The sequence below is a fragment of the Rousettus aegyptiacus genome, unplaced genomic scaffold (genome assembly GCF_014176215.1).
Source record: "Rousettus aegyptiacus isolate mRouAeg1 unplaced genomic scaffold, mRouAeg1.p scaffold_m13_p_11, whole genome shotgun sequence".
In the NCBI taxonomy this organism is placed as follows: Eukaryota; Metazoa; Chordata; class Mammalia; order Chiroptera; family Pteropodidae; genus Rousettus; species Rousettus aegyptiacus.
This window is the reverse complement of record NW_023416286.1, coordinates 33,204,103-33,225,745: the sequence shown is the minus strand read 5'-3', so window position 1 is coordinate 33,225,745 and position 21,643 is coordinate 33,204,103. Positions and strand designations below refer to the sequence as shown.

The 21,643-nt window shown below is 36.4% G+C and overlaps 1 protein-coding gene across 2 annotated transcripts in view; it reads left to right on the top strand.

Annotated features, from left to right (window-relative positions):
- Window positions 1–21,643, top strand: part of NEIL3 (nei like DNA glycosylase 3) — a 41,454-nt gene that overhangs the window by 6,865 nt on the left and 12,946 nt on the right. For both annotated transcript variants that reach the window (XM_016133425.2, XM_036228692.1), the window contains exons 2-6: window positions 4,930–5,051; window positions 13,431–13,565; window positions 13,904–14,117; window positions 15,578–15,652; window positions 17,170–17,336. In XM_016133425.2, coding sequence (XP_015988911.2) covers window positions 4,930–5,051; window positions 13,431–13,565; window positions 13,904–14,117; window positions 15,578–15,652; window positions 17,170–17,336 — 713 coding nt within the window. The remainder of the gene's footprint in view (window positions 1–4,929; window positions 5,052–13,430; window positions 13,566–13,903; window positions 14,118–15,577; window positions 15,653–17,169; window positions 17,337–21,643) is intronic.

Genomic DNA, 21,643 nt, shown 5'->3' with positions numbered 1-21,643 from the left:
TTTGGAGGATCAGCCTTTGAAGTTTTCTCTTACTAAGTAGCCAAATTTCCTCTAGTTAGATCTACTTGACTTCCTGAAACCTCTGATAGTTGACAATAATTTGGAGAGCATATAGATAATTTTCGTGCCTAGAGGGAGTAATCCTGGATATAATTTTTTTTAACCTACCTCTCAGCATTGGTTATAGAGGATATTTCAGCTGTGGTCGCCCAGATCTCTTCCATTTCTGGATTGTTGCATAATCTTCTGAGGTCTTTCGCTTCCATTCTCGATCCCCGTAGCCACAATTCTACCTAGCAGCCAGAGAGAGCATTTTAAAAAGTAATTTAGATCATATTTTTCCTCCACCTCATTTCTGTCGGAGGAAAGCCAGTCCTTGGAGTGGATGTTATGGGCCACATGGTCTGATTCTTACTGTATTGAATTTCGTCTGTTTGCCGTCTCTGTGCTCTGAGCTCTAGCTGCAGGCCTGCTTGCCATTCCTCGGTACACAGGACACTCCACCAGACGGCATGTGCATCACCCTTCCTGTTGCCTAGATGTGGTTCGCTCACAACTTTTTAGACTTGCTCAAATATCATTTTTCCAGTGAGATTATGACTGTCCCATTTAAAATTGCAGCCTGCTATACCCTCCCCTAATCTTGATCTCTCTCACCTCAGTTTCTTTTCAGAATGATCTCATACACTGTTATGCCGTTTAATGCTTGCTCTCCCCCAACCCCAACACACACAGTGGAATGTAAACTCCATGAAGGCAGGGGGGTTTTCATTGTTTTTTTTTTTTCCCGGGGATATATCCCCAGATATATTCCACTTTATTGACAGTGGAAGGTCAATAAACTTTTCTAAAACAAGTGGATCCAATCACACAACCATGAATGGTACATTTTTAATGAGCAGGGGTGTCTTTCCAGATGGCAAATAGCACCTTTGTTGTCAGAGAATGTCAAAACTGTAGACACAGCCAAGTGAATGACATGAACAATGATAGGTGTTAATTGTGAGTTTTAAACTAAATAGTATAAGTTCTTGTTAAAGCTGTTAATTTAGCAATATGAGCAGACTTCACATAAGACAATTAGGACTCATTTACTGTTTTGTTAGATGTTGTGACAGCACTGTCTAATTCAAGGTTACCTCCTTTGTCTTTTTGCCAGGAGCTCTTATAAGACACAGTAAAGTCAGAATTAAGTAGAGGAAGAGAGGTCTGGGCCAGGGACAGAGAAGTCTTGAAGGAGAGCAACTTAGTCATGTGGTTTCCCATTTTGGGAGGTAGCAAGATGGAGCATTTAGGGCAGTTCACTGAGAAACAGTGATGTGGCCAAATGACAGAGACGTTTCCAATTGGCCAGTCACATATTACGGTCCACTGTTCACTGGTGGTCGGGCTGTGCCAAAGAAAATAGAATGTAACGTGAGTGCGGCCGAGGTTAAAAGGCAAGTAAGAACTACTGGAAAAAGCCAGTGCCCAGTTCCAGGTTGCTGAGGAAAGACAACATGCACACCAGGTTCAAGGGCACAGCGTTTACTTGCAGCAAGAGGAGAGAGAGCGCACTGGATCCGGGTCCTCACAATGCATCAGTTCCCCGTGGCCAGTGGGTCTGATGCACAGAGGCCATGGGCAGCGTGGCTGCATGCACCCCACTTTGTGCTGCAGTAGAAGGACCCTGGCCCTCCCACTGCAGTCTGAAGTACAGAAAGCAGGGGACGTGCCCGAGGGCTATTGCCATGCAGGCATTTAAACAGAACATAGGAGTGTGCATCAAGCCTGGAACTGGGAAAGATATCCCCTCGCAAGGCAATAAACCCAGCACAGGCTGTGAGGGCTCTTTATTTCCCAGAAGGGGAATGTTCCCGGTGTCAGAAGGTCGGGGTTGAGTGTTGGGGGGTTGTGTGTGGAGGGGTTTGAGAAGCCTGACAGAGTGTACATGCTGGCCTTTTTCAACATCTTTGGTAGAAGTGAGTTTTAGATTTAACTTGGGAGATTTAAAGATTTAAGGGAGATTAGAGCTCCAGAATAGCAGCAAATATACTCCCATTCAAGAAGGAGGTAAAGCCATGATGGTGGCTGGGAAAGTCTGTATGAAATGGGATCGGATTCCTCACCCAGTCTCTGCTGAGAACCCTCACAAAGCCAGAGGACTCAGAGGGCATGGTTAAAACCAGTTGCTCATAAAGAATATTGGGAGAGGATAAGAAATTGTTGACGTTGGCGTGGTGGGGAAACAAGACTCTGAACCACTAATTCAGAAATGAAGGTTTTAAATTTCCCAAAGCCTTAAATTTGAGATCCTAAAAACATAAAACCTAACCTATGTTGAGGCAAAGTTTATTCATAACATCTATATCTGATCTGTATATCATCATCTTAAAAATATCCAGGGACGTTTATAAGAATGCTTTGCCTCCTAGTTGGTTGTTATGGAAACCTACATTGAAACCTAGTATCTTAATTTACACCTGGTTTGCAGTGTATGTAAGTGGTGGAGTAAAGTCTTGTTAGGCTATAAAACATCTAGACTCTTTTTTGCTTCTCAATTCAAGGCTCTAACACAGCAGTCCCCAAACTTTTCATCACCAGGCACTTGTGCTCCTATGAGAATCTAATGCCTGATGATCTGAGGTGGAGCTGAGGCGGTGATGCTAGTGAGGGGGAGCAGCTGGAGATACAGGTGAAGCTTTGCTCACTGGCCCACCACTCACCTCCTGTTGTGCGATCTGGTTCCTAACAGGCCGCAGACTTGTTAGGTCCTTGGCCTGGGGCTTGGGAACATGTGCTCTAACAGATTCATTTATAAAAACAAGGCAAATATGAAATATTTTCTTCGCACTGAATACTCAAGCCTGCCATGCCAGTGCTTGATAATCATTGATAAGCCCTCAAGTTCATCCAAGGAAGAGAAGAGAAACCGGAGACGATTGTTCTGAGAACATGGCGACATGAATCTATAGTTCCTGATGCCAGGGTCTCCCACAGGTTCTTTTTGTGGTGTGTGTAGAACGGAAGACTGACACTTAAAATCACTCCTGTTTATTTGTTTATTGGTCACTCAGAGCCTGTGATGGATTTCCCAGTTCTTATTATGCAAAGGAGGGACATAAAGCCAGATCCCCAGGGAAATTCTGGCATTGACTGTAGCCATTTCAACTGTGAATGAATTTAGTGAAAGAATAGTATCTGTTCTTGTCTTACTCTACTCGGGCTGCCATAACAAAATACCATAGACTTGATCACTTAAACACAGAAATGAATTTTCTCATAGTTCTGTAGGCTAGAAGTCCAAGATCAAGGTTCTGGCCATTTGGTTTCTGGGAAAGTTCTCTTTTTGGCTTGCAAAAGTCCATTTTCTTCTCACATGGCCTTTCCTCTGAGCATACGGGAGGGAGAGAGTAAGTTCTTTGGTGTCTCTTCTTATAAGGATACTACTAATCGTATTGGATCAGGACCCTACCTTATGACCTAATTAAACCTTAATTACCTCTTAAAGTCCCTATTTCAAATACAGTCAGATTAAGGTTATTGCTTTAACATATGAGTGGTTCAGGGGATACAATTCAGTCCCTGGCAGTTATCACTTTTTTAAATAGCTATTATCCCTTTGAACTAAATACTATAGTTATGTCTTTTGATGACATGTAGAGTGGACATAGCGTCTTAAATATTTAGAATGACAGGTATCTGTAAACCAAAAGTTTGAGAATCACTGAACAATATTATCCTACTATAAGGAGAGGGAAAGTTGGAATTTGCTCCTGAACTATATCTAAAGCTGTTTTATAATTATCTCCCTGACACCCGACCACCACCCCATCTCCACCAAGATTTCATCCTAGATTTTCTAAGAATCCTTTGGTCCATTTGAGGAAAATAAAAGAAGTATGTGCAGATATTACCTTAGATTAAGAGTTAATGTGTAAATATATATACTTACTGTATCATATAATAGTTATACATTTATATTTTTGATTTTAAATTTTATTATACTTTGAGTGCAAATTAGATATTTACAAAATATATCTCAAGAATGAAAAATGATATGGAGAACACCTGTGTACATACTGCCTAGCTTGAGAAAAAGAGCATTACCAGTATCTAAACCCAACCCATTCCTCTCCTTCAGCCACAGAGGGACTGATACTAGATGTTTGTAATGACCTTGGTCTTCTTTATAGTGTTCAGTACATTGATTGTAATCCTAAAAATGTGGCATTTGGTTTTGCGTGGCGATGCAGGGAACAGGTAGTGGGTTACATTTTCTTTTATTCTTAACATTATGTTAGGGAGGAAAGAGGAGCAGGCCTGAAATTTGGTTCCTCTGCTTAGCGGGGGCCCAGGCTTTATATCTGATTCTCTACATGCCACAAAACCGTGAAAACGGAAACTGATTCCTCAGGTGCAGCAAATGCCTCTCTGCCAAGAGCTGGCTTCAGGGCACCACTTACCCTTGCAGTTCTCTCCCACTTTTCCTCGCTTTTCAACCTCTTATGATTTCTTACTGGCTATGAGTTCATCATTGCAGGTCAGAATATTTCGTTTTCATAGTTTGTCCACCCCTTGTAGCTGTTGTGATCTGAAAGCTCTTCCAGGAAACTTGGCAAAACTCTGGAAGTGGAAGACTGTATCCTAGTTGTTGGTTTTAAAACATTCACGTCATTTTTCTGTGTTTTCTTTTCACATGTGCAAAGCTATACGGTCCTGGAAGAAACTCATTTTGATTGTATTTTTGGAGCCTCTCTTTTTAAATGACTGCATAGTAATTTGACAAAATGTATGTGAACTGCTAATTATATTACTTGACTTGTTGAAGATGATTCTTCTCATTGGGATGCACCTGGACAGGAAGTAGTATAAATACATTTAAGAATGAAATTGTAATTTTGTTTAGAGTTTATGTGTGTTTACATGTGTGTATGTATTTTCTACTAGGCTACACAGAATAATAAAGACTCCAGCCAGAATTCCTTGAGACTGTTTAATGGACACCTTTACAGTGGCGTGGAAACTTTGGGGAAAGAGCTTTTTCTATACTTTGGGCCGAAAGCTTTACGGTAAGATAAGCCTGTACAATACATCTTATCTCTATGTTTAAAGATGAGTAGAAGGCTTTTCTTGCAGTTTGCCAGGTGTCACATTTAATCACGTAGAAAGTACTCCATTTTTAAGAGGGCTCTAGTATAAGAGGTTGAGATTCTATCATGGAAAGCAATAAGCAGAAGAAGAATAAATTGTGATGTCATCGTTACTTGGAGGGCTAGTCAATTTATTTCTTTTAAAAAAAAAAATTCGATAGGCTCTCAGTGCTTTCCAGGAGATATTAGAGTAACACAGCTCTGCTTCGCTCTTCTCTAAACTCCCTGTGCAGCTATTCTCCCCTCTCGTTTTCATGAAATGTTCATTGCATTAGCGACATCAGTTTCTTTATATTTATGACAGCTCCTAGCATGGTTTAAATGTATCTCTAGATGTTTATATTTTACTATTTTTCTGTCTTTTTCTAAAGTTTTGAACTGAACTGGAAATTTATTTATAGGATTAAAAAACTTTTCACTGAAGTAACAAGTTCTCCTTTTTTTTTACAGTGCTTATATACGGAAATTCGCTGCTAATGTGTTGGCAAAAAAGGTCATGCAATCTACTGTCTCGGTTGACTTAATGATAAAAATGTCGTAATGTATGTAATTGTCAGTGCATGATCACCTGTTTAATTTTTGCAGGCAAACGAAAAAGGCCCATGGATGAATGTGTTTATAAAATCTCAGTCTTTCTCTGAGTTTAGCCCAAGCTATTGCAAACTGTAAAGATTGGCACTACTTCTTTGAATCTTTTTAATGTTTTTCTTTAAGATATTGATATTTAAAAAAAAAAATCCTGTGACTGACCCTATACTTTTAACTGAAGTTAAATAATGGTCACAAAAGAGATAATATGTAACTATATTATGACGTAATCAGAGATGACTTGATTTTATTTATTGCTGTTATCTACTTCAAGTTTAGAGCACTTCAGAGTTTATATCATTGTTTTTCCTTGGAGGTGTTCTCTCTTTATTGTCAGTAGCCGCTGTCCTTGTACAACACTTGCACTTCGTGTCTGGAGTTGATAACATTGACGTGTATCTCCCAGTTCATGCAGTGGTTGGTGACCTACTGCAGGCTGCCTTATTGTAGTTGATTGATGTGACTGAAAACTCTTCACTCTGAATGGAGTAGGACATAATGGAATCCATGTAAGAATAGTTGAAAACATTGATATGTTATTGATTCTCTGGTATTAGGTGCAGATTTATTTCTGTAGGATGAGAGACAGGTTTTTTTTTATCAAGTATTCCCCACCAGACTGATAATGGGGAATCATTACTCAGTACAGGGCAGTCAGGAAGTGAAGTTCTGAACAAGGGCAGTTACCTCTTCCAACTAAGCGAAATGGTGCCATCCCTGGAGAGTGTGTATCTCCTATAGCTTTAACGACTGATACAACAATTCAAGGTCAATGGCAGATCAGCTGTTTGAATGTGAACTGAGCAATCTGAAATTGACAGCAGGTCCTTTCACAATTTAATATGTTAAAAAAAAAAATGCTCTCCCATCCAATGCTTCTTAGGAGAATGGATGACTCTGTCAAAGAAATGTGATTGTTGTGTGAGGCTGAAGGGCTGCGAGCTTGAGATAGAAATGTAGTCTTTACTTTTGACTTCAGTTTTCTACCCACCAGACCTGCCTGCAATTTAGAAAGCATATAGCAGGAAACGTGCTTAATGATCGCTTACAGTTTTCCCTTAAGGCAAAGATTTTCACAATTAAAATTGCCTGTGGCTTTGAGTGCATCTTACCAGGCAGGCCATGAATCTTCCTGGGGTTCATTTGTTATAAAAGTAGAATACAAGATATCCCTCTGTAAGAGCCTCTGCCACCTAAAAATCCACACTTCAGAAAGATACAAATTAGAGAGTGACTATTTCTATTACCAAAAGATGTATCATAGTGCTCAAGTGCTCATAATATTGCCATAGAATACTACAAATTATTTGATAGACATTTATTTTAGGAGCACAATTGTGGTGTTATATATGATTAATACCTATACTACTTCTGAACACTTTACAAAAGCTCTTCATCTATAACAAAACAAAAACCATTTCTAATTTTTTGTTATATATGTAACAAATACTCATTAGAGCAAACTGAAAAAGCAAGAACAAACACAAATAAATTTATACATTCACAATACAAATACCAAATATAATCTCTTTGAACTGTGTGTGCATACATTGCCAATGCTATGTGTGCAAGTCTATTCATCCAGACACACCCACCCTACAAGCTGCCATTTTCAATCAAAATGAACACAGCTGTTACATCTTGGGCTAGCATTTTAAATAATATATTTTTAATGAGTCTTTCTTTCCAAATCACTTTGCTATTTCTAGTTGTGATTTATATGACTCCAATTGTTTGCAATTATCATACATACTAAGGAACTATATCTGAAATATTTTAGAGGCTTTGCAATTTTAGAGAAGCTTTATATATTATCAGTTTTGTAATTTACTGCAATTTTAGAAATACAATCCTCTAAACAGATATGCAAGAGATAGTGTGATAGTTCTTTTTAGTTTTCTAAAGTCTTTATGGAATCCATTAGATGCTACTTAAAAAAAGGTTTTACAGTTTAGAGTTTAGACATAGTTTTTGTACTGTCATATAACATATTAAACATATACGAAGTGTGTTAAAAATTCTAAACTAAATCCTATACTTTAGAGTAGTAAGTACCTACTGTTTTTCTGTCCAGCATGCTTACTTGTCCCTCGGGGACATCATTCCTTCTGGAAGCTGGTTTTCTGGCCACTATAATCCAGAATTCAAGTTGAATTTAATATAATCTTACTAACTTTCTCATACACAGTTCATTGAATCAGTCTTAGTTCTTTCGCGAGACTTGTCTGGAGTAAGGAGAGTTAGGTTCTCTGCAATACAGAGAAAAGCTGGAGATGTGAGGCCTTTAGAACTGGCAGATGGCCATGTTAAGACAGTGTGAGGTGCTGGAAAATAAAATCAGCCTGCAATGGCAGAAAAAGAATCCCAGAGTCATTTTAGTTCTTTATTCTGTCTATTCCTGAGATCCAACTTTTTCCTGCCTTTCTTGCAGTTGGATTCTTCAGTACGTCCTAAGATTCAACGAACAACTAAATATTCCTTAGTGCATTAACCTTTTTGGTTGGGTCTCTGTCACTTGCAACTTAAGAAAGCTGACTATTATCAAAAGGTACAAACTTCCAGTTATAAAATAAATGTCATAGGATGTAATGTACAGCATAGTGACTGTAGTTAACAATACTGTACTGCATATTTGAAAGTTGCTAAGAATGTAGATCTTAAAAGTTTCATCACAAGAAAAAAATTTTTTTGTAACTGTAAGGTGATAGATGTTAACTAGACTTACTATGATTATTCCAATCGAATCATTTTGATGTACACCTGAAACTAATGTATGTCGATTATACCTCAATTTTAAATAAACAAATACATCAGACCACAAAAGTAATCTACACACAGAAAATTAAACATTTTTAGTTTTCGAAACAATAACTTTTATTTTCTATGTCAATAACCATATGCTTCTCTGTGTAACTGGAGATATTATGGAAATCTTTGCCTTATTCATTAATTTCTCTTCTGTACTTGCAGCCTACAAGATCACTCATTTTCCCACTATCTTTTTTTTCTTTATTTTCAATATACACATCATTTCATTGCAATTTTGTCCTTATTTTAAAAGTACTATATAAGCCAATTGTACAAGATTAAGATATTTTCAAAAAGTCTAAAGGAAAAAATAAGTACCACTCATAATTTCTATACTAAAAAAAAAAAAACCCCACTCTTAACCCCACTCTTAGTTTTTGTAAATATCATAGATAAAATATATTGTATATATACCACATATTTACACACAATTTATATTACACATGCATGGATTACATATATGATATTTATATTATAATTTTTACATAAATGGGGATTTTAATTTATATTTAGGTTTTTTTCACGTTATATGCATGTCGTATTGGTCAATGTCAAAATATATATGTTCATGATAATTTTTAATGTGTGCAGTGTTCCAATATATGTATCTGTCATTTTAAATCAACCAATACTGATTAACATTGTCCCTTATTTTTCTCTCTAATAAATAACTCTGCAGTTAGCATCCTTGTGCACATCCTTTACCGTTTTGATGTTTTCTTAAGAAAAATTCCTAGATTCAGGTTTGCTAGGTCTTGGTTACTGGCACTCTTTAATATCTGCTTTAAAAGCATACAGAAATCTACCATGAATAGAAAGCAGAGGCATCTGCACCTGGTCACACAAAGAGAATGACCTGTTCATGGCCTACCTTGGCTCTGATCATGTAGTGTTTATTCACACCTCTGTACAAGATTATAATTTTAATGTTTAAATTGATTTTATATTACCTGCCTCATAGTTCTAACATGGGGCATCTTTGCACTAGCTATGTTGACTACTTTATCTCTTAACATTGTTTTTAGTGGGTTTTTTTAATCTTTTCTATTTCATAATTTTTTTGAATTCCAGATATCACATGTATAAGAACAATAGAGACTGAGGTAAATAATATTTAAGCCCCAAAATTATAATGCCTCTTCTATAGGGTCATTAGTGTAGGGGCTGAGTGAGTCCAATAAGTAGCTGAGTTTGTTTTGGGTTTTGTTGTGTTTTAGTTGCCTTCAGTGCATCAGTGGCCTTAAAAACTCCAGCTGCTACTGCTCCTTGATGGCTCGCATGTGGCTTAGTAAGGCTGGGGTGGTTTCTCTGTGTTTTTGCTCCACTCTCAGCTCTCAGCAGCCCCTGCACATTCATGTCATAAGGACATCTTTCCACACTCTTGCCACCCCGACTCCCTACAGTGGTAGACTGCTGTTGCCTTTTACTCACTGAGAGTTTCGTGATAGGGAAAATGGAGGTTCTTGACCCTTCTAGCAGCCTGACTCTCAGGCAAGCCCTGTGCACATGGACTTCAGGTGGCAGTTTTCTCAGGGCTAGTGCCATTCTCCTCCCCTGGGCATCCAAACTCTTCCTTCTATATGTAGGGGGGACTCTCAAGTCAGAGCGCGTTTCCTTCCTGTCTCCCAATGGGAACAGATGTGTCCGTGCATCACTGCAGGATTCTGTGCCAAAGCTGAGTCCTTGCCTCATCCCTGGGTACAGATGGCTTCCGCCTCTGCTCATCCTCAGCAGCAGTGCCCTTAGCTTGGGCCCTGTGGTGAAGGGTTTCCTGCAGACTGCTTATGCTTGTCACTTGGTGCAAAACTTTCTGTGTGGGCAGGAGGTTTCCTGTTACTCCTTCAGGGACAGATGGCTTTTTGTTTGTACCTGTCCCTCAGCTACAGCAGCTTAAGAGACATCTTGAGCAGACAGAGTTTTATGCACAGATACCGTGCCACCAAGGGTGGCTCTTTCAGGTCCCCTGTCATGACTCATCTTTCTCGTGTGCAACTAACTGGTGGACGCCCAGTGAAAAGAGCTTATAGTGAGTGCATACTCTTTTTGTGTCTGGGGCACCAGGGATTCTAAACTGTCATGCCAGCCACACTCAGTATTTAAAAGTTAGTTGAGAATTTTCATTGTTTTCTTCTTATCCATTTTTACGGTAGTTGTCTCTTCCTCCTGTACTCTGCCACAGGTGTGACAATTTGTATGTCTGTCTTTCCATGGAAGTCTTGTCACTCATGGGAATTTAGCTCACCTAGCTGCCTGCAACCTTATGTCTCTGATGGGCTTAAGAAAATTCGTGTTTTTGTAAATAATGTGATTTTTTTTCTCCTCGTCAGGGTGGGAGCTATATTCACTTTTAGCTTCTATGTTCTAAGTAGAAGTAGAACTCTCTTTTTCCTTTTTAGAATAAGATCATATCTTTGAATAACCTCTTTTTTGAATTCCTAGCATAAATTTTATAATCATGCTATTCAGCTATTTTACACTCTTTATTATCTCCAGGACACTGTGACCACTTGATAACGTTTATAAGCAATTGCCTTATTACCATATTATGTGTAGTTGCCATTAACACATGCCTGTGATAGTACTGTCATTTATGCTCCCCATCATGCCTGCTTAAGAATGTTCTGGTGGCCTGGAAGAATGTGACTGATGTTTCAAATACTATTGCTTTATTTGGGGAAGTTATTTCTAACTAGAGGGAGTTTCTTAATATCACTACAATTTTTATTTGGACATAATTTTTTATATTAGAATTTTGGTTGTAAGTGACAGAAACCCAACTCAAAAAAGTTCAATAATTATTTATTGTAAGACTTCGGGGTGCCTTATGATCCCTGAAGATACTGTGGTCAGGCTTCAAGGAGAACTGGGAGCAAAGACCAAATGTTCAGAGGACTCTCTGCATTTCTTGACTGTTTCTCACTGGAATCTGCCGTCGTCTTTCTTTCTGCAGACAGGCCTTGCTCATGGCTTCTCCGGTGTCTCAGTTGAGAAACGTTTCCATAGACAGCCCCCAAACTTACAAGAAACTGACTTCTCTGTGTCTGAAATCCATAAATTCACCAGAATTCCGATGAATCCAGCTGGGATTCTAATGGATCCAGTGTGACTCAGGTGTTCGTTCCTGAATCAGCTGCTCCAGGCTGGGTCTAAAGTCTGCCATAGGCAGGCGGAGTCACATAAGCAGAGTGAGTGATCTCGGTAGCCAACTGGATTAGGGGATGGAGGGAGCTTAAGAGGATCAAGAAATAAAAAAGAGGATCTAACAAAAATTTTCCTAGACTAAGTTATTATAATGAAGAATCTTGAAAAGCAAATCTAACTCTTATATGTAAATATAATATAATATGAGCCTCTGTCCTGGTCGATAAAGATCAGTAACAGTACAGGTGTTTACTGTGCCTCGAAAATTTTCATGAAACTGACAGATTTTTCTGAGTTTTCACTAAAGGGTACTTAACAATAAACACAAAATTTGTTAGTTTACCAGGACTCAGTTATCATTTAGCTATTTAATAAAAATAAAGTAAAAATAGTTATTTTATATACATTTTCCTCCAAATTGAATAGATTTATATATAAGACCAAAAAAGGCATCCTTATTTGATGCAGTGTTCTTATTGGGGCTACTTCCGCATTTGAATTGGGTCTTAACCTTTTAGATTTTTTATGTGGATGCAGTTTCATTATAGAAAGTGATTTAGAATCTATTTTATGAGCCATGCAACTGAAAAGATTTTAGATATGATGGCTTTCGGGCATGACAGTTGTACACCTTTCACTGGGGTTGAACCTCCATAAACTAAATTATGGAGTACTTACAGGCACACATTTTTCCTGTCAAGAACTATGGGCATGTAAAATGCTTTTATGATTGATAGTAGGGCACACAGAGTTTAAAACCCACATTTTTAAAGTTAGACTGGTTAACCTTGTACAATGCTATAACATAGTGCTTTAGAATTAGAAGCACAGAGCAGTAACATTTGCTGCCAAAAGAGCCATATTTATTAACTCAACGAAGCCATAAGGAGAAAGATTTGAAAGGCAGAACACAGTATTTCATCTTGAGAATCATTTTTGATCTTCATCATCAGAGGTCTCACAAAACCACTTTCTTTCCTTTTTTATTTATTTATTTTTAAACCGGACATGGTAATCAATCCTATAAAAACTGAAAGGTTATGAATTTTTCATCACTGTGTTGTGGCTTTCAACTTAACTGTAAATATTTATAAATCCCTTTTTCTCAATACATGGAAAGATAGAAGAAAACTAAAAGAATTGAAGACAATATCACTTTGACTTGTCTTTTTTTTTCTTTTTTTCTTTTCTATGCATAACATTTTGCAAAACATTGTTTCATTGTGTATCCCAAAGCAAGAGAAAGAAAAGAGTGTCTCAAACTGTAGATATCGTTTTGCAATGAGTAAACATTTTTAATCCATTGTGGCTAGAAATAAGGACTTTGAATGTTAGTGGCTTTGTAGAATTTATAAAAACACAAACTATAGGCAATTTAAATTTAGTTTCATCTCGTCTTAAGCTTTTGAATCTGAGAAAAAACTGAGAGACACTAGACTGTTCTGTGAACAAAAGATATTTCACATGACAAGAAAAAAAGAACAGGTATATTTTCTTGGGCTTATTTTCGAGGCCTTATTATTTCTCTAAGAACTTATTTTATTTGTGGGTTGAAAACTGATTGTCATATCTTCTAGTTTTATGAAGATAACAAAGCCATAACAGAAAAACATATAATGTTAGCTACCATTTTTTGCCCTTTAAATGTGTCTATCCTGACTGACATTTGTTTGCTTATAATCCAGAAAGTAAAGAGAAGGAAAAAAATTTGATACATGATATATTTTCTGCCACTCAGAAATGGGTTTGATTTTGTTGCAGGATTCATTTTGGAATGAAAGGCTCCATCATGATTAATCCACTTGAGTATAAAAATAAAAATGGAATTTCTCCTGTGTTGGAAGTGCAGCTCACTGAAGATTTGATTTGTTTCTTTGACTCATCGGTAGAACTCAGGTAAAAAATGATAATAATAATAATAAAATAAAATATGAGATAAATAAAAATCTTTCAGCTGCAAGTCTTTAAGTTGGATCTGCATTTGGGTTTGGGATCTCACATGGAAATAAGTAAATAAGTGAAATATTTAAAAAATGGTTTATAATTGAGAAAATCTCATTTTAAAAGGGCCTTCAAATAGCATAGTTTGTTAGGGTCTTCACAGTTTGGCTGTATAACTCTTATACCCTGACTAGCATGAAGTGTTTATATTTTTATCAAAGCTCATTTTAAATGACCCTTTGTGAAGTTGTAACCAGACTTAGGATTAATGTGTTTTATATTCCTTTCACTAGAAACTCAACAGAAAGCCAGCAGAGGATAAGAATGATGGAAGAATTAGATGTATGTTCACCTAAATTTAGTTTCTCAAGTGCGGAAAGGGAAGTTAAAAAGCAGACAGGACGGATGCTCTGCGACGTGGTAATGGATCAAAGAGTGTTGCCTGGGGTGGGCAACATCATCAAAAACGAAGCTCTCTTTGACAGTGGTCTCCACCCAGCAGTTAAAGTAGGTTATAAGTATTTTTAAAATGACATCTATATTTTTAAATACTGTTAAGAGACCAAGATGGAGCACTTAAATCTGTATCGTAGTTACACATTCTCCCCAAACAGACCTCAGGGGTCTTTGCTCATGCTGACTTTTCAGTGAGGCCAACCCTGACCACGCTGTTTAAAATTACTGCGTGCATCGCCTCCTATGCCTTCATACGCCTTCTCTTCCATAGCTTGCTTTGCTTTTTATTTTCTCTATACCATTGATCACTTTTTTACATGAATCCGAAGATACCTTTTTATTTTGTGTAGTTATTTCCTAGTTTTCATAAAATGCAAACCAAACCAGTAGGAAGTAAGTTTTCAAAGGAGCAGTTAGTTAATGATAGTTCTAGATTAGCCTCTGTTTTTTGACCCTTGGAACAAGCTACTCATTTTTCTGTAATATGGAAAAAATGAAACAATTTTAACAATAAGCTTTTTAAAATCACCTAGACCTCAATAGAAATTTTTTTTTAAAAAAAGACTCAAAGTATTATTACCTAGAATATCATTATTATTTATGATAAACTGATAATTTAGTTTTTTATCTGTATATCCAGCCATTCATTCATCTAGTAAAAGATCATTTGTCCTTAATGTCTGGGGGTTTAAAGCTTAGCTATTAGCCCTCTAAAAGCAATTCACGATTATTTAAAAAGCAGCTTAACATTTCAAGTTGACTGAATATAATATATAAGATATGGAAAGAAATAAATGTATTTTAGAAGTACATAAGTTTTAAACTTTAAATGATTTGAAAAATATGTAATGATACTTTTAGAATGATTTCGTTACTTAGATGACTTTAGATTTTATAGTAATTGATAAATTAGTTTCTATTGTATGTACATATACATAGCATAAATTTATAAGTCATCAGAATTCCTTCTAAATTACTATTGATACCACGTGTGCCAAATGATCATTAGCTCTACAAGAGTAACACTGAGATTTATGCCAGGCTGTATCACAAAAAATTCTTCAGTAAGGTCTGTTTATGAGTTCTTCCATAGGTTAACAATTACTTTGATATTAATACATGTATTTCATATCTTTTTAAAGCTTGATAGATACCTTAATGATCATCTACTCCTCTGCCTATTTTTCCCTTCTTTTCTTTTTTTTTTTTTTTTTTTTTTTTTGCAAACCCAGCAAGATTTTCGAGGTGGCTGACAGACTCTGAAGATGTCAGATACACAAGAGATGGTCAATAAATGCTTGGGTTTAGAATTAAAATTTATAAATAAGAATTTTTTTATCTGTAGTACTATCGCTTAAAGATAAAACCACACCAAGTATATATATGATAGAGTTCTAGAAGATATGAATATATTTTAAATCTATTTACACTTCTCTTAGAACTGGCAAGTGGTATTTTTCTACAGTAATGAACCAATTATGAAACTATCCTCAGTCTTTTTTTCTTTTAAGGTTTGTCAGTTAACAGATGAACAGATCCATCACCTTGTGAAAATGATACATGATTTCAGCATTCTTTTTTACAGGGTAAGAGCAAAAACGTTCTAATGATGTAAAATGTCAGTTCTTTCCCTTTGGATTATACCAAAAAAAAAAAGTTAAAGCTGTTTATAGCCATCTAGTGGTGAGAGTATAGAAGTACAATAAGGGAGAGTGACATGTTATGGGCCTAATTAAAATCTTGAAATTTTAGGTCATAGGTCTGCCCAAACTTCTCTAACTATAATTATATTAAATTATCTTTATATTCAATTGGGGACAACTATGATGAGGTTTGACTTAGCCTTTTGTTCTTTTGTGGACATGTGAAAGTAAAATATAGGAAGTCTACAGGGACAGACTCAATGCTTTAAATAGACCTCAGTTCAGTCAGATTTTGCCACTACTATTTATGTGGTTTAGATTATTTAGGTAAATTTAGATTTAGTTTCTTCATCTGTAAAATGGGATAATAGCATTTTCTACCACTTGCTAAACTGTAAATTTTGAAAGTTATATATATATGCACATATAGAGTTTGATGAACACATTTTATCTTTTAAAGTATCACATATTTTTTTCCACAGTCCATTTTCTGTATTCAGAATTTCTATTTTTACTATGTTTAGAAAGGCAGGTATTGTAGGATTCATTAATTGGCCAAAAATGTTAATGAACCTCTTACTTTACATCTCTGCCTTACTTTACATATCTGGCTACTTAATATTACATGTGCTTACTTATTCTTCCAAGGAAAGATAATTATAGACAATTACCCATTTTCTACCCAGATTAAGTTGGCTATTTCAGTGCTTTGTTTAAATTAACGTAAGCTGTTTGTGTAACTTTCAATTTATATATGGTGAGCCATATCTGGGCTTTTAAGTTTTTACACTACTGATATAAACTCAGAATATTCTTTTTGCAGGAGCTTTAAATGTATGTTAGCAGAAAAAAACTGAGACAGAATATCAAATGTCTTTTGAAATTAAACTTATACCAAAATGGAACATGTTCTTTGCTAGGATGACATTTGAATTTTTATTTTCTTTTTTAGTGAATCTATAAGATTAAAAACTAAAAACTGTCCTTTGTCAGGTCAACAAAGAAGATGATCTTGTTAAATTTTCTTCCTACAAATAAATTTTTTGTCTGTTGAAACAAAATGAACAGCTTCAATGTTCTAAAAATAATCAGATTTAAAGCTAATCTAGTCTTTTTGTTTTGTTTTAACTACATAATTATGTTTAATTAAAAAAACTTAAAAGCACAAAAGATAATTATAGAACTCATATCTCATTTAGCTAAGAGGGTAAAGCTATGCAAAGAATAATTTTGAGTACTAAGTTATTAAATAATTATGTCACACAAATCTTATTTAACAAATATTGCTGAATCTTGTCAATACTTTTATTTCATATGAAAGAAAAGATTATATGGACATGTATAAACATACATAAATTTTTAAAAATTTTATTTTTAGAAACGACTTTTAAGAATTTATCTTTGACTCCTTAGAAACACTGTTTTGTAGATAACATAATATGTTATGTGTTTGTTTTTAGTGTCGTAAAGCAGGATCGACTGTCTCTAAACACTATAAGGTTTATAAGCGCCCTAATTGTGGTTGGTGCTGCTGCAAAATAACCGTGTGTCGTTTAGGGGAGAATAACAGAATGACATACTTCTGTCCTCACTGTCAAAAGGAAAGTCCTCAACATGCTGACGTACGGTGAGATACCTAATTTTAAGGTCTACTTTTTGCCTCAATTCTGTAGCTAAAAGGCTGTTAATAAGAGGATATAACTAGAAAGTATTTGAACTCTTGAAAGAAAATAGTAAATAACAGCATTAAAAAACTAGAATGACCCAAGATGATTTTTAGACCACTTCTGAATTCAGCAGAAAATCTCTAGCTCAGATGTTAACATTTAGCCTTTGGTTTCAATCTTGTGTGTAAAGAAATTACGAGAAGGTATAGATATGTCAGTAATTGGAAAAATGTAACTATCTTCAAAACATCTTGCTTTACTTAGAAAAAATATGAGCAGAATCTCTTTATGGAATTTATGTCTTGTTGGTGAAACAACCGACTACTTCCTAAACACCTAAGTAAGTAGTGGTGATTCTGCCAGTAGCTGAGTATGTCTATTCCATTATGCTTTCCAGAACTGGGTAAATAACCACAGGATGGGTTCAGGGACACACAGGACCTACTATGAGATGAACTTGAGCTTAAACTCCATCGATCACCTGACCTCCATAAGCCCCTTTTCTGACTGATGGACCATAGTGACGTTTTGGGTCTTCTGGAATTAGTGTGAGTTCAGAACCAGTTTATAGGAGTCCCCAAAAGACTTGATTATTTCCTTTTCCCCAATGCACAGTTACCCTGGTAAAAGGCCACATGTCCCTTTGGGGCAGGCTGGGAGAAATATTAACAATATGAAGTAGCTGCAGGGCAGTATATGTGATTATAAACCAAAATAACCAGTATAGACATGAAGCACATTAAATGCTACTTGAGTCCAGGGATGTTAGAGGTTTATAAATAATAGGAAAGGTTGGGAATATCACATACAAAAAGTGTAATTTGAAGTTTACTTTTGAAAGATAGTTAGAATTTTGGTTACATAAATGAGAAAACATTATTTAATTGGAAAGAAGGAGCTTGGCCACAAACCACGATTCGTGAATCAGCATGGCATGTTGGAGGGAGGATGATAACACTGGCCAAGACAAATGAGGGCTTAAGTTGGTCAATAGCAAAAGCTAGTTTTACAAGGATGGGATCAAATAGTAGAGATCATTAGTAGTGCCGAGAATGGTTAATGTCTTGCCTAGATCAGCGGATTGAGTTTTAATTACTCATAACCTAGTTAAGATGGAAAATGAAGAAATTTAAACCCATATGAAAAAGCCAGCACAGTGTAATGGGCGAGAGACGGTTACTAAGCATGAGGTCAAGGCACCAGAAATGGAGAGGAAAGTAGGTATTTACTCAATTTAAAAAGTTGAAAAGTCAACAAGAATTGTGGCAGATTTGATATGTCGGATAATGCAAAAGATTTCAGACCTAAATAATAGAAATTTTCACATTACGGGCCAGGGAAAGTTGGGATAGAGTGGAAAGGACAGATTGGGTTTAGGAGATGTGGAGCATCTAGAAGAGATAGGACAGGCTGGGAGGTAATGGCCTGAGGATGATCAGCATTGTGTTTCGGCTAAAGTATTAAATGGGAACAAGTCACTGAGAAAGTGCAGAGGAAACAATTAAGTTCTGAAGTTCAGGGAATATCCATTTCTATGCAGTAAGAGGAAAAGAGTAAGCAAAGGAAATGAAATGATGTGGTTGGAAATAGAGGACGAGCAGGGAAGTACTTGGCCTCGTGGAAGCCTGGGAGAAGGGAGACACCATGCCATCCCTGGTGAGCTCGTGGTAATGGGATGGAGACAGTGTGTGGTGGAGATTTCCCACTGATGTCTTTACAAATATGTCTGCAGCTGTCTTTTTTTCTCATTTCCTTTTCACTCCTCTTGTTCTCAACTACTTTTCTCCAAAGTGCTTCATATCCCCTTCCTTTCAACTTCTTCACAACTATTTTACTGTCATAGCAATCTGAAATATGTTTAAATATTATATTGTACAGGTTTATGGTTTTTTTATTTTTAATATTACAGATGTACATTTATTTGACCAAATGTGTGTAACACAATATGAGGCAGATAAAAGCCATTCAGTATATATTTGCCTACTGAATAAATGATTAATGTTCTATTTGTTTTCAATGTTATTTGAGATTTAAAAAAAAAAATTCTCCCAAATCATCAAACAAATATTATCATATAAATACGATAATTCTTAATTACAATATTTTTTTTGAAACTAGCTTTTAAAGGCTCAAGTGTTCCCTGAAAGAGACCCAGGGGTCACCTATGAGGCAAAGGAGGCCAGGCTGCACTTGAAAATGTGCTGGGCTCTGCCATCCCTCCACCCTGCTAACTGAGTTTTTTGATATGTTGCCCTTCAGCTTAAGACTTCGGGAAAATATTTACATATTGCAAAATAAATGTATATATAATAAAACACTTGAAAACCAGTAACATTTACCATACTCTTAGAGATTTCAATGATTAAGTATATTTCATTTGTTTTCTGGATGGAACACTTTTCTGGATGGAAAAGTGCCAGGCACTTTTTGTGTTTACTAGATTTTCTCATTTAATTTAAAGTCATTACTAATTAAGGTGAATAAGTATGACTCGCACAATAGCAATGATCTAAATCTTTGCATTTTTTGAATCTCTGAAAGTTTACTTAACTCTTTCTGGAAGTTCTTTCCAAATTTTCCAGTTTTTATGGACTCACCAGACTGAATACTTATGCCATTTTTTTATTGGCTCTTCTTTCTATGTTAACTGTGTAATTTAGAATCTTGATTTTATAGAAGTTTTTAAATTTATTTGTATTTACTTCCTTTATTAGGGTCTACTATATTCCAGGCACTGAGACTACAAAGACAAAATAGAATAAAGCCACTCAAAGCGCTCAAGCTCTAACGTGAGGAAAACATGAGTAAATGGATCATTAAAACCCCAGGGTGGAAGTATTGTAAAGGGGCACTTTTGTGCTAATAGTAATGGAAGTCTGGAAGAGGAAACACTTAAATCTACCTGCAAAGAACAAAGACATTTTTTCTGAAGGAGGTGACAATTGTGTTTAGGGTGAGGGAAATAGGAATTCACTAAAGTCTAGAGGCAGGAACGGGATTTCCTGGAAGAGAAAACAGCAGCTGATAAGTACATGGGGGAGAATTGCAGGAAGAGGAGGATGTTTTGTTCCTATAGGAAGACATATCCAGGTCTCTGAAAACCATCTGGTTTGGAAATGTGTTGAGAGTTAGTGGCTAGTTAAAGAGAATTTAGCAATGTTTGCAAACCAGTTCTTAAGGCAGGTCTGACCTGGCAGAGATTTTTGAGGGGGATGGAGCAATTACAGGGCATTTGGGAGTTGTGAAGAAAGTCTGTGATGGGCTCCTCTTGAAAGGGTAGCCTTGTTCGGGAGAGGGTTTGGTGACATAGCCGTCATGTTTAAAAACATAATTTAAAAGGAATTCTTTTGACTACAATGAAAGACACCAATCTCATATTATCTTATACTAAAATGGGTATTTATGGGTCATGTAGCCAAAATGAACTTTGGGGTAATTCACAGAATCAATTAAAAAGTTAAAAACAACCAAATAAACAAACAAACAAAAACAAGTCTTGCAGACTAGAACCTATGAAGGAGACCTTTTCCGGGCTTTCCACAGATAGGACAATCAGGAAGAATAAAGGCGAGTCTAAGCTGCTGCTTCCTGCGTAAGCTTCTCATCTCAGGCCTCGTGGTAGTAAACTCTTTCTGGTTTGGAGGAAGAAACACTGAAGGGCTTTCAGGGAGTGCTGGTGCTCGTGAGTAAGGCACACCGGCCTGGAACAGCAGTTCATTCAGTTGAAATAGAAGTTAGAAAGCAGCTTAGAAGTTCTTTTTATTCCTACCTTCATTAAATGCTACTTTCTTTTGTATAACTTTCTTTCAGTTTTAGTTTTGACATTAGTATTTTTTTTAAAAAATAAACCGTTTTATTTAATCAAAGAAAAATTCGTTGTTCCCATGCAGTAACTGTCTCCACTGAGAAGGGCAGAGTTTCCTCAGAGACACTGTCAGCCCCTACCTGTTTTTCATGCCTCAGTTTCTGGGAATACAGCCCCCCTGCATTACCCACCTTGGGATTTTCTGAGATTGTAGTGGAATGTGATAGTATTTGCAATCACTGAGAGTGTGCACAGAGAGAATCAAGGACCAGCTAGTAGGGGGCCTTGAGATTAACTTCACTTCAGTGATCAAAAGAAGAGAAAGACCCCATGAAAGAGGGATGGGGAATGATTGAGAGAGTTGAATTTGAGGGAGTTACAGAGGGGAAGCTGGAGAGACGGCCACTGTATGTGACAACTGAGAAATCAGGGTGACTTTCCAGAAAGCAGTTTTAATAGATG